The sequence below is a fragment of the Lonchura striata genome, chromosome 1 (assembly GCF_050655825.1).
Source record: "Lonchura striata isolate lonStrDom1 chromosome 1, ASM5065582v1, whole genome shotgun sequence".
NCBI lineage: Eukaryota > Metazoa > Chordata > Aves > Passeriformes > Estrildidae > Lonchura > Lonchura striata.
The window spans coordinates 15,197,721-15,211,071 of record NC_140703.1 but is presented as its reverse complement, the minus strand read 5'-3'; the positions used below and the strand labels follow the sequence as shown (position 1 = coordinate 15,211,071).

General features: G+C 40.4%; 2 protein-coding genes across 5 annotated transcripts in view; one reads left to right on the top strand and one right to left on the bottom strand.

Annotated features, from left to right (window-relative positions):
- PDZK1 (PDZ domain containing 1) overlaps positions 1 to 4,744 on the bottom strand; it is a 13,963-nt gene extending 9,219 nt beyond the window's left edge. For both annotated transcript variants that reach the window (XM_085560035.1, XM_085560098.1), the window contains exon 1: positions 278 to 4,744. In XM_085560035.1, the coding sequence (XP_085416161.1) occupies positions 278 to 487 (210 nt within the window). In that variant the 5' untranslated portion in view covers positions 488 to 4,744. The remainder of the gene's footprint in view (positions 1 to 277) is intronic.
- LOC116184216 (cell surface glycoprotein CD200 receptor 1-B-like) overlaps positions 4,620 to 13,351 on the top strand; it is a 30,365-nt gene continuing 21,633 nt past the window's right edge. For all 3 annotated transcript variants that reach the window (XR_014949946.1, XM_085559956.1, XM_085559807.1), the window contains exon 1: positions 4,620 to 13,351. The gene's annotated coding sequence lies outside the window, so the exon portion shown is untranslated.

Sequence of the window (13,351 nt, the reverse complement as noted above, 5' to 3'; positions counted from 1 at the left end):
GAAATGGAAGCAGGCACTGGAGTGATGGAGCTAAAAGCTTTACCCAGGAAAAGCTGCACTGTCTACTGCTTCTGTTGTCTCACCCCCTGCTCATGCACTAGGGAGGCATCCCAAAGACATTCCATGCCCATGGTGGGTAATGAACGATACAGGGGGATACTCAGAGCAGTTGACTCTGCTCCTGGGTTTCCTAGCCATAAAAACTGGAAGAAAAAGCTTCACACAGCAGCTGTGGGCCTGGGGCATGGTGTGGATCCCAGCCTGAACAGATTTGTACCTGTGCATGTTCCTCCTTGTCCACGAAGACACCGTTGACCCTGAGCACTCTGTCTCCATCCTGCAGGCCAGCCCTCTCGGCCGGGCTGTTGCGTTCCACGTTCCGCACGATGTGCCCCGCCGTGTCCTGCTCGATCCGTAGGAAGAAGCCGTATTTCTTCTGGGGCTTCTTGCTCACTGTGCACTCTCGGGGCTGCAGAGCAGGAGTCATCTCTACCAGACAGGATGGAGAAAACACCTGTGAGTATGAACAGGAAGCTTACCTGGGGTGTATTCTCCCTAATTGCATATCAAGAGGGTTTGCTTCAGAATTCTTGGGGTGTTTTTTAGGTTTTTTTTTTTTTTTTTTTGGTTGGTTGGTTTGGATTTTTTTGGCCCCAAAAAAAACAGCTGTGCAAAGCTGAGTTTAGTTAACAAGACTAGCAAGAAGAATCTCTGACCCTCCTTGCTTTTTTTCTCTCTATATCTCACATGAAGTTAAGCAAAATGCAGAACTGAAATAAGGAAAGCCTGCCTGAAAACATAGTAAGGATTGTAGAAAGGGTGTAATACCAGGATTAAGTCTTACAAAGGAAATGAAGTTTTGGGAAAAGAGAATGGAGTGAAGGGATTGTTCCCCTCCCTTTGACACTTGGGGGACCACATGTGAATACTATCCCCAGTTTTGATCTCCCCAAGTAATTACCATATTTGAGCTAGTTCACAGAGGGAATTTTGGTTCTGAAACACTTATTTAAGGAGGCTGAGAGAGCTGGATTTGTTCAGTCTTGGGAAGAGAAATTAAAGGCAAGATCTTCTTGATATCGTCCCACTGCCTAACTGGATTGTGTGGAGAACACAGCCAGACTCTTCTTGGAAATAAACAGTGGGAGGATGAGAGGGAACAGACAGGCTGCAGCACAGCAAGGGAAATTCCAACCAGACATTCATAAGAACAGCTTTTCCTCTTGGGGCCAGTCAGGTATGACTAGAAGTGTCCAGAGAGGCTGTGAAATCTCTGTCCTTGGAGATACCTGGATTGGGCCCTGAGTAACCTGATCTAAGCTGACTCTGTTTTCTATGGGACATTGCACCAGGCCACCTCTAAAAGTCCCTACCTAAAATGCTCTGGGATGTGAAGAAACTGTGGTTTGGGTGAAGTTCGTCATGCAGGAATACCATGTATAGAAAGTAAATAACAGGTGGGGCCAGAGAACATCTCTCAAAACATTGTCCTGCTGAAGATCCATGAAGATGGGGGAACGAGACAAATGAAGACAAATTCCTCCAGTTGTAAAAATCCAGATAATTAGCAACCTTGGTTACTATTTTACTGGAAAGACTTTTTTTTCCCGTCCCTTTACTGACAGAAGTCAGTTCTTTAGATCTGCTGGCAGTCAAATCCTTCTGTGAGAGCAGCTTAGTGCAGAACCACTGCTGTAGCTACCCACGGTGCAGACTCTTTGCTGCACTGCTGATGTTACTTGGGCAGCACATAGAACAGCATGGATGTGTGGGGTGAGTTTGGCACAGATGTCACTGGAGCTGGAGAATACAGGAATTTCAGTTTGCAAGGATATGCATCCTGCAGAGCATGATTCACTTGTAGTCCATGGACCAGTGCTTTGAGTATTTTTGAGTCTCTGTGTATTACACTGACATTAGCTAATATTGGGATGAACTTCCCTGCTATTTAAACATGGTTTAGAACACATCAGACTGTATCAATTGCAAGTACCATTCAAAGTAGCTTTTCTCGACAAACACTGGGAATCTGTGATAATTCATAAATTAAGATGCAAAACCAGTACTACACAGAGCTGGAGAAACAGTAGGCTTCTATGAGAGAAAATTATTTCTTCATATTTAGAAGTGGAGAGAAGGTTACAGTGCACTGCATACAACACCTTTTGATCCATGCAAAATCATTTGTCTTGCAAAAATAACTTTCCAAAGGGAAAAGGGGTTAGGAAAAAATGAACTTCTTACCTGTATCAATGTAGAGCAGCCTTGACTGGAGTTGTCTTTTGCCGTTCCTCCTGAGCTGTACGTATAAGTAAGACTGGACTTTGATTGGGTAAAGGTTGATTTAAAAGATTATTTATTTAACTAAGTTTCACTGAATGTGTGATACTTTGATAGGCTATCTTGTCCTTGGGGGCAGAAGTGCTAATCACGTGCATTTCTCATTAGCTTTGCATTTTGTCCTACTGATATTATACTCAAAAACTCACTCAAGGAGGTCATCTGAGGCAAGCCTGACCTTTGTCTGGGCTAAAGTCTTCTGCTCTGAGAAATGTCTTAAAGTGAGCAGGTTTAGGTGCTGCTGGATTGACCTGGGCCAGCAGCATTTGCTTGCAGGTTAGGAAGTTACTGGTTAAAATTTGCATGCCCATTGTTGGATGGAAAAATAAAAGGCTGTGCCAGGTTAACCTTGACCAGCAGCCAGATGCCCACTGAGCCACTTTCCTCTACATGGGGACATGGGGAGAAAACAGGATGGAAAAACTTGAAGAATTCAAGATAGGGACCATGCCTGGGAGAGATGCATTGGAAAAAAAAAGGGTTTGTGATTTGAGGGGTGGACCCTGACTGTTGAGGCCTTAACACATGTGAAACATGTACTGCAATCAAGTGACCTGTGTAGGTACAATCTCCCTGGAGCAGGTGGAGGGAGGTGCTTGTGATATCAATATGGTGAGGCATGGCAAACTGGCTACACTGTAGGTGCACTGGGAGAGGCTGTGTGGGTTTCTCTGCCTTGGGAAAAGGCAAGTGCGTTTGTGGGATTGTCTTTGCTCAGGAACCCAGGTGCACTTGGTGCAGGAGAAAGTGGAAATCTGCTGTCTACCTCAAGGAGATTTACCCCTGGCAGAAAAGAATCCATTATTTGAGTTGTGTGATATAGGAAGGAATACAGCAGGAATCATCTGAACCAACAGAGAATGAGCCTCACCAGGAACCATGTGAGTGCAGTGCTCACCCACCCCAAGTGGTCTTGTTGCTTAACAATCCAACGTGGTGCTGTCCTGAGTGATCCCCTTGACAGATAGGGCCAAAGCAATTGACTGTTCTTATGGAAATTTGGGGGAGGGAGGGCGTGGAATGGGGGAATACTATCTGCATATATGTCAAGAGACAAGGTATAGTGGTTATAGAGGATGTGTAAACCTGACTGTTGGATGTAACAATGGTTTAGGTACGTAGTATAAGTTGTAAATGTTGGTAAGAAGCAATTTCATGAAGGATAAATAGATGGAATGAAAAGGTTTGAGTAGGGCATAGAAATGAAGCAATGTATGAGTGGCACAGAGGATACTTTGATATCTCAGATCACACATGACATGAATGGTGTGGAATGAGGAGTTGGAACTGTACTGTTCTGGCTGGGGTGGAGTTAACTCTCCCCTGGCAGCCTTCATGCTGCTGTGCTTTGCATCTGTGGCTGAGACAGTGTTGATACCACACCACTTTTTTGGCTGCTGAGAAACACTGTTTTCTTCTTCTTGTGGCTTTTCTCCCCTTCACTCCTCCTGGACTACAGGGAGGGGACAGAGTGGTGATAGCTGACCTGAACTGTTCAAAGGGATATTCCATGTTCCATACCATTTGATGTTGTGCTCAGCATTAAAAGCTTGGTAAAAGGAGGAGGAAGGACAGCTCTTTGTGGTTGTGGTGGTCTCCCCAAGCAGCTGTTGTGCCTGTTGAAGTGTGGCTTCCCACAAAGGTAGCTAGAGATCTGCCTGCTGATGGGAACCAGGGAATGAATTCCCATTTTCCTTTCCTTTCCTTTCCTTTCCTTTCCTTTCCTTTCCTTTCCTTTCCTTTCCTTTCCTTTCCTTTCCTTTCCTTTCCTTTCCTTTCCTTTCCTTTCCTTTCCTTTCCTTTCCTTTCCTTTCCTTTCCTTTCCTTTCCATTCCATTCCATTCCATTCCATTCCATTGAGATAAGAATAGCTTTATCCTTATCTCAATGCATAAGTCTAGCCTTTTTTTTATTTTGTCCCCATTCAGCAGGAGAGGAGTGAGAGGGAGTCAGGGTGGGTGTTTGGCTGCTGGCTGGGGTCAGCTGTCAAAGGGCATAGCTTACCCATGATCCATGAGCATGTGCAGGATATACTTACGGACTTGGACTGACCTGAGGGTTGTTTCTAATGTTTAGAGGTGGAAGCCTCTAAATTTGAGATACCAAGGTAATTAATAAACTGACCGTGTGAACTTCTTGTTAAAAAATCTAATTCAATTTTAAAAAGCTTTAAATCTACTTATTTCTCTCGTTGACTTGCTGTGGAATTGGATTATTAGAAGTAATACCTGTGTTTTCCCCAGCTGTCTGCTGCGACTGTCTAATTCCAAGGGAAGGTAATAGAAGAGATCATAACCCAAATGTGCTGCAACATGACAGTCATTGGTGTTGTAAAAGCCTTACTGTAATCCACTTACCCTAAGTGGATTTGCAAGCTGTTGTGGTTTGGAGTTGCTCCTTTTGGTACAACTTCAAACCCATGAAGTGAAGTAAGTGAGCCCCGGTGTTGTAGGAACCAGACAAGTCAAACCTGCCCTGTCCTCTGCTTGCAACCTTTCACACGAGTCATTCTGGGTGATGGAGACATCAGAGTGCCTCATCAGCCAAGATGGGAACTCTACAAGCATCTCAGGCCAGCACACAAGGAAACAGCACCTGATCCAAGTTTTATTTTTTAATTGTAGTGCCACTGCCATAGTCAGGTGAGGTAATTTTGGGTCCTGACAGGATTTTTTTCCAAGAAAAAGGTGCTACACAAATGTAAAATGTTAATGAAGCTCAGAAATTCAAAAAATTTCCTATCCTTCCATCAGAAGAATGAAAATTATTTGAGAATTGCTCAGAGTAAAGGCAGCTTGTAATGTCTCCTTTTCTTCTCAAGCATATTCATACAGCTACAAAAAAGAGGATCATAATTAAAAAAAAAAAAAAGAGAAAGAAGATATCTTTTTAACACTGTGACAAGTGGTAAAATCTGAAAAAAAAAACCCTCTTAATTTACAATATTCCTATATTGCAGGGTTTGGCAACAGTGACTTAGGTGGTGTGGTTCTATTGGCACAGGGACTAGACCTTAGGGCGTCAGCTTTCTCCAAATTATGTTTCTTTCCAACTGTATCCTGGTTGTAGTGATACACGAACCTTTGTTTCTAGTGTCATGGTGTTATCCTGTGGGATAACATTTACAAAATATTTTCTCTAATTCTTTTTTGCCAAAGCTTTCCTGATGTTTAGTTAGAAGAAATTCTGTAACTCGTCTGTATTAGCAAAAATGGTCAGAAATAAGCATTTTCTAGTAGTTGTAAGTGTTCACATTGTTTTCTCAGTGTGTTGGGTGAATGGAGGAAAGCACCTTTGTTCTTAATTTTGGTACTTGCTGGGATCTCTGACTTTAGTAAATTCACAGGTGAACTATATCTTTATTATGAGTGTAAATTTACAAAGTTCAGTTGACTAAAAGGTGCCTTTTGTTATTAACACAATATTACATTGTGTCTAGCCCTAAAATGAAATTAATATACTTCATATGTTTGGTCCTGAAAATAAAGTTGTTCTCAAATGCTGTGTAACACTGCCAGTATTGTTCTATTGACAAAAGGTTTATGTGGTTATTTTGGTGTAAAAATGTTCCTTCTTTGTTATGGTGACTCACTTTCTTACCTGGGAGCATGTACCTCCCTTAAAAATGGATATGATGAGGGTTTCTAAATAGTGTTTGTTCACCTATTGCTTACTCTAGACTTGCTGACCACAGGCTCACTTCTCTCTGTGCAGTGCTCTATTTTTCTTGGATTCATAACACAGCAGTCAATGAAAATTCATGGTTAAATATTTGGAAGCATACTTTGTTTCTGTCTTTAAGCCTTTGAAAATCACTGCAGCCCTTTCCCTTTGCCCATTTTTTTGCCAATTATGTTTTTTCCACTTTTGTTTGGCAATTGTTTTATAAAGCACCGTGTGATTTGGTAATAGAAATATTTGGTTCACTGAAGTTCTCTGTAATCATGAAGCAAAGTCCATTTGAGCTACCAAATGAATACTCATGAGTCATCCTGTAAAAAGACAAGTGGTAATTAATTCTCTCTCTTCTAGTGACCACATTCTTCTGACATGGTAAAGATACTCAGAGAAAAAAAAGGAGGGGAAGCAAATGTTGCAATCCTACTGGTTTGCAGCATCCTAGAGGAAGGGGGGAATACCCCACCTTCGAGCATTTTGGGCTTGATATCTTCCTAAAAAGTAGGAGAGGGGAAAAAATTAATTTGCTGTCCCTGTGTTTGCAGCAAAGAGATTCTCTATGCCCTGGACCTGTCAGCAAGGAACTACAGTGGCAGTCCTCTTGCCCCAGGCTTTGGTCTTTTGTGCTTTAAATATTGAATTGTCTTCCCTACTGGCCTTTTTACTGGAGAATATAAACTCTGAACAATGCTTTCTTCTCTAGAATGTTCTGTATTGATTATGAATTTGGGTTTTAAGGTGCAGAATTTACTACTGAGTTAACTATGAGCTCCTTCTTTGCATGTCAGACTGAAATCAGTGTTAAAAACCTGGAAATTTCTGTTGCAGCAAAAATTCAAAGGTCTTAAAAAGGAGGACTTATGCAAGCTGAGTGGAGTTTTTTGGTGGATTTGTTGTAGTAAATGGCAGTACACAGGTGGATATATTTATGTGCATGCACAGCACTCAGGCTGTGTGCAGCCCTGCCTGGGTAACTGGACCTGATGTTGGGGTGATTAATGCTGCTTGTATGGAAATGCCTTTGGAATTCTCCTACCTCCGGCCCTGGTAACTTGAGAAGACTTTTCATTCCAGCTCATCCCATTGGACATTTTCATTTTCTGGATGTGTATTTCTTCAGTTTTGCCTTTCATTTGCTGTATCATTTGGTACTCTTTGGACATGCATGATGATGAGACATAAAAAATAATGTCATACATTTACAAGTCTGGCTTTTCCATCCAGCTCATGGATTTTTCTTATTACTACACTATGTATCCTTATGTTTTGTTTTTTTTTTTTTTAATTTGACCTGTGAATGAGAATGGTAAGTTATTTGCCTTTCTGTTGCATGTGCATTTCTTGCCCTTTGGAGACAGATTTCTGAATTTGATAGTAGACTGTGTTCCTTCTCTTTTAAGCTTTTGAAATGTATAAATAATAACCACTATGTCTAATTTAGTATTTTCCTCAAGGAGTATGACAAGAAGGTGCTTATACAATCACCAGAGAGAGCACATCCTCTTCCTCCAGAAATACAGCTCAGTGAGACACTAATTATCCAGGCCTAAGGCATCGATTTCTTCTCCTCTTCCCTTCTTCCATTCCTCTTCCTGCTCCCTGTGTCCCATCTCGTCCCACTCCACCCTGCAAGTCTGTAATCCTTCAAGGAAATGCCCCCAATTTCTGCATTAACCTGTCTGTAGTAGTCAGTGTTTAATTTCACTTCGCTAGTAAAGACTCTATCCTGAAATTTCATTACCCTAAGATGAGGCTGAACTGATGTTTGGAATGCTTGGGTGCTTTAGTCTCAGCTAATTAGGACCTAACTTCAAATTTCTCATTGGGTGCATTCATTCTTGCAGCAAGAAGGATTTAAATTGGACTAGCATTCATTTACCTTTCTATCTGAGATCAGTGAACATAATGGAAAAAATCTGAATGTAGCCTTAAAGGCAAAGAGAAATACAAACTTCCTGTAGGTTTCCATCTTCTTGGTTGCTGTATATTGGCTTTTGTGTTGGGAGAACTATTGTGTTCTGCTCTGATGAGGCTTTTGTGATGCTTATAGAACTTTTAATAGAAACGTGAGGGTGGATAATGCCTGGTCTTTATTAGTTCTTGTCACTTTGTGGCTTTGAAAGGCTTGTTATCTGTTATCACAAAAAGGAAATGGCTTCTGCTATGTTTGGCACTGCAGAAATGCAGAATGCAGCCCTTTTCCTGGGTAACTATTGAAAACCATTATTATAAGCTTTGGGAGGGATATAAATCTAGACCCTATTTGAACTCGAGATTAATAAATAAAAAATAGTATAAAATTAAATTATTTTAATATAGTGTAAAAGCCGGTAGAATTTGTATGAGCTTCTATTTATTATTTTAAAATTCCTTCCAAATAAGCAACAGACTCTACCAGGAAACCATGCCTAAGTACTAAGGACAGGATAAATCTTAATAAAATGCATACCTGGAACTAAGGTTGGTTTGATTGTAAAAGTAAAACTGGTTTTAGTTACAGCAGAACTTGTGCACTGATTTAACTGGAATATGACACAAACATTCTAGAAAATACCCACCTACATCTTATCTTACTGCCTGCCTTGAAAATCACCCTGGTCATCCTGGCTGGGTCTAAAAAAGTGATCCTAAATGATCCTGAAATGAACTGGATTGAGAGCTGCAGTGAGTGGAACATGCCCTTTCAAGAAGTAAAGACCAGAGAAAGAAAAACAAAAGGTCCCATTATCCATAGATATTTATGTTATTTTATGATGTTTTTTAAAATTATTTTTTCTCGTTTGGGTTTTCTTGTGGTGGTTTTTTTTGTTGGTTTTTTTTTCTTTTTTTTTTTTTTTTTTTTTTTTTTGCCTTGCAGGGGGCAGTTACACTGTTATCTCTTGGTTTTCATTTTTCTGTGCACATGATAGATTCCCAGAAGAGTTCTTTAATGATTTCCTAAACTTAAACCACAACTTCTCACTCTGCCAGATTTTCTCATAATAATGGTTGTATTTTAAGCTGTTGCATGACTTAACTATTAGACATTTTTTTAAAGCTCACTGTGTCCTTTTGAAAAAGAGAATTATAGAAGATGAACCCTCCTATGATAAATGGAAAAAAGAACCTAGTGCACACTCAAAGTGCATTTATATTAAGTAAGAAAATTGAAAATAAAGGCTGTCATTGTATTAAACTCTCCTACTTTAATGAGTGGCAATAATCTGTTGTTTTAGTTTGAGGGCTGGTTCACTTGACTGTTACCCTATTGTTCCACTGTAATACTGTGAAATTCTATATTTAATTCATTTAGCTAATATTGCAGTCTTGATTTCTCAAGGTTTGCATACTTGTTATTTTATTGACATAATTAATTTTGTTACATTGATTAAAAAAAGAGATGCATCTTTTCACTAATTGGTATCCTGTTTTAATTCAATATAGATCTCTTGGGTTTTGATATTAGTTTTTTAATTTTTAAATTTTATTTTTCTATCTTGATATAAAAAAGTAAAATTGACAGCCCATTTGTCATTTCTAGAAGCCAGTGGATAAGATATGTAATAATGGAGTGGTACTCTAGGAAAGCAAACCCAAAGAACTAAGTCTTAAACTGAGGTAAAACAAGAGGGTAAAAAAGTGCCTTTTGTCATCATTGAGTTTTTTGGATATGTATTTTCCCCATGATGATGCATTTTTTTAAAAAGCAAAATAGGATAAAAATATCAGGATTTCAATAGCTAAATTTTATCACTGTTTAATTTTTGATTTAATATAAACACAGACAGGAACTCAAACCATGTATATATTTTTCCTCCTCTTTCAAGAGGAGCTGGGTTTCTAAAGCAGGAGATATGTAGGATACAGGAGAGCAGTGGAGAGAGCACACTGTCTGATCCTGTAATCTGTTTTTTCTAGTCCTGATTGCCTCGCAGTCCTGTAATGAAATTTGTTAATGTTGTATTAAAGCTGATGGATTTACTGAATCTGGGCTGTCTGAGGAGGTCTTGCTTGCCTGAAAACAAATGGACACATATTTAGATTTAATCATCAAGAGAAACGTGGCTATTTTGATATTTACTTTTGTTTTGTAGTTGAAATAGGAGATTTCCCTCCCTCTTTTAAGCCCTAAGCACATTGTCTTCCTGTGTTACCCAGCTCCAATGCTCTTGAGTGTTGCTATAGGACACGAGGAAGCACAACACGAGCGACTGCGATAAAGCAAGTGGCAAGGTAAAAAAGAAGAAGGTTTATTTTCTGACCCCAACTTTTATACTTTTCCAAAGGTGACAGTGGATTGGAGAGTGAATGGGCCACCTCTCCAAAGACATTGGACAAACCACCAGTACATCAACTTCTTCCACCCCCACGAAGGAATGCAAAACAATACGTTGTTTATAGAAAATGTGTGGGAAAGTTTTCTAACAGAATGTAAACTCAGAAGGCTTTAGAAAATCTTAAGAATCAGGGCCACACTTGAGGATGTGTGAGCAGCTCACAGTGCTGGCTCCAGCAGATGGAAAGGTTGTTCTGAGAGAAAAACCTCTGAGACATGACCAGCGCTGTTTGCTGGTGAATGTGAATCCAGAGGCTTCTCTGAGGAGGCTGAGTACCTGGGATTACACTGCACTGTGCTGAATGGACTTCAAAGTCCACTGCTCGCTCGGCAGGAGGAGGAATTGCTTTGGAATTGGCATGAGATACCAGAGAGTGGAAGGAGCAGAGAAAAGGGCACCTTGCTTTGCTCTCAGAGCTGTGCGTGCTTAGTGAATGGCTGCTGCTTGTGTCCGAGGTCTCAGCCTTTCGTGTCTCCTTAAGGAAGTTTGGAAGCAACTCTGGAAGCGAATGTTTGCCTGCCCAGGGAGTTTGCATTTTCAGTAAGCAGGTCTGGGACACTGAAGTGCTTTTTGTTAGCAGGAAGGGTTTTGATTGCTTCAGTGACTCACAGAGGCTGTGAGCTGGCAGCTCCCACTATTCCCCTTCCATGAACCACCGGGCTCTGCGCACATCTGGAGCTGTTAAAAGAGCAGCTGAACTCGTGCTTGTTTCCTGCAGTCTGGAATTGAAACGTCTTTTAAGAATCTGAAAATCACTAGGCCATCATGAAAGTCCAAGCCAAGCTGGCCTTAGTTAATAAAAGCCAACAAAATCTCCTGGTCCTGAGAAGCTGACGCATAGCTGAGAGTTTGACAGCAGAGAGTGCGATGTGGACCCTTTTAGAACACCAAGAGAGAGCCAAAAGATAAGTGAAAAATACAGAGAATAGTTAAAATAACACAGAAACCAACTAGACATTTAACTTCTTGCAAGTATAGCCTACACAGGAATTTCTATGCAGCATAGAAAAGTGCAGATAAATGTTTTGTAATTTTTAATCCCATTTGCTGTCCTCCCCTGCCAACAAGATCAGGGCATACCCAAAATAACTCATTTAACTCTCACAAGCACACAGGATGCAAGCACAGCTTAAAAAGGACCAGGCAATGTGGAACAACTAAGGTGAGAGGGAAAAAAAAAAAAATCAATCCCAAGGCAAACAAACACTTTCTGTTGATTTTTAGTTTCCTATCAAATCACGGAACCTCTCAAGCCATCTCCCCATCTGGAAAATGGAGGCCAAGCAAACTACTCTTGTTTTCTCCTTTCCAGCAGTGTACCAAGTTCCACTTGCTGGTCTGGCACTTTAAGATGTTTCTAAAAGACAGCTTTGTTTTTCTAGGGAAAAAAAAAAAATCTATATTTTGAAGTAAAGAAAAAAAGCTCTCCTGCCTCTTAATACTAGTCTGAAACAGGAGGATGTTGTGGTAAGCATTACTCTTTTTTCTTTCTGAATTTCTCTATTTTTTTCCTGGTGCTCACATCAGAATTCTCCTACTTAAAGTACAGTAATTAAGAATTTATTTAAATTACAGTAATGAGAGTTTTAATTTTCATCATTTAAAAAGAGATGCCAGTAGCATGTTGTTTTATATATTCATATTGGTGGGAGTCAGATTCTTACCTGTGCTAGCCAGATAATTTGATACAGGTGCTGTCTTGAGGAGGAGAAATAATGACAAAGGAATTTTGTTGGTTTTTGGCTTTTTTTTTAGTCCAGTTTAGGAGTTACTTGTGGCCAGGAGGTGCTGCCTGGGTTATGGGAAAGAAAAAAACATCTATTGCAATAAGCTTATTTTGAGGCATGATGTATTTCAGTCTTTTGTTTTCTCTATGCTCAATTTTGCCCAGAGAGCTGGGAGGTGAAACCTAATCCCAAATGAAAACAATTTTGAGCCAATCATTATTTTTAGGTTATCTTTCAATGGAACAGCTCAATATTTGATAAAAGGAAAAAACTTTCAAATTGAAGAAATAAGAACAAAGAGCCCTCCCAAATATCCCTCTCCCCTGAAGCTTTCACTTGCTTATTTTTTGAAGAGAGGATGCTTTCCTCATTTTCCATTTCTATGAAAACAGCCAGGCTTATAGAGAATATTCTGTTGGCATAAGGCCTTTGCTGCAAGATCTATGTTAGGAAGTAGATTTCCTGTCTTCTCATGTGAAGGAAAAAGTACAGTTTTCATTGTGTTGCCTGTTCTCCTGGGTGCTGTGTGCACCTCTGAAGCACAAGGCAGCCCCTTCTTTTACAGTGCAGAAACAAGTGGGGAAGAATGGGGAGGGAGTGGGACTGGCCTGGCACAAAGGTCAGCTCAGTTAATGTCTACACTGTCCTGTGGGACTCGGATTCAGTCAAAGAGAGAAACTGAGAGTTTCTATCCAGGCAGAAGCCTGGGAAAGAGCTGGAGAAGAATGTAAATAATTCTTTATCTCTCTTGTTGTTCACATTGCTTATAGTTAAGTTCTATCACTGTGCGTCAAGCACTTTGCACCAATGGTGTGGGTTGTTTTCACTTCAGAACAAATGGATTTGGTCCTTGCTGAGCGCTGTATAAAAGAGTAGTGTATTTTGAATAAATCAGAGTTTTACTCTCACAGCCTTCTGAGTCAGTCTTCTCATTCCTGTCCTGCCTCGACAGCGACACTCTCCCACCACAGATCACAGCATGCTGGAAATCATTTCTGCATCTGCCACGAAACACCTGGAAGAAGGAAAGAACCTGGATTGGAGCTGCCTCATCAGGCACCAACAGGATCACAAATTGAGGCTCACTGGTAAAAAAGAGCCAATAAGGACAGCAAGGAAAGGAGATGGAAAGCTTGCAACTCCCACAAAACTTAGAGCCCGTGGCAAAAATCACGTCCTCACTGAAAACTTCTGAAAGTGTAGGAGTCAAGCAGTCAGACAGTGTCTGCTATCAGTACAGAGCCAAAATAAAGAATATTTTCCTAACTGCTGTGGGCCACTTCAAAACAG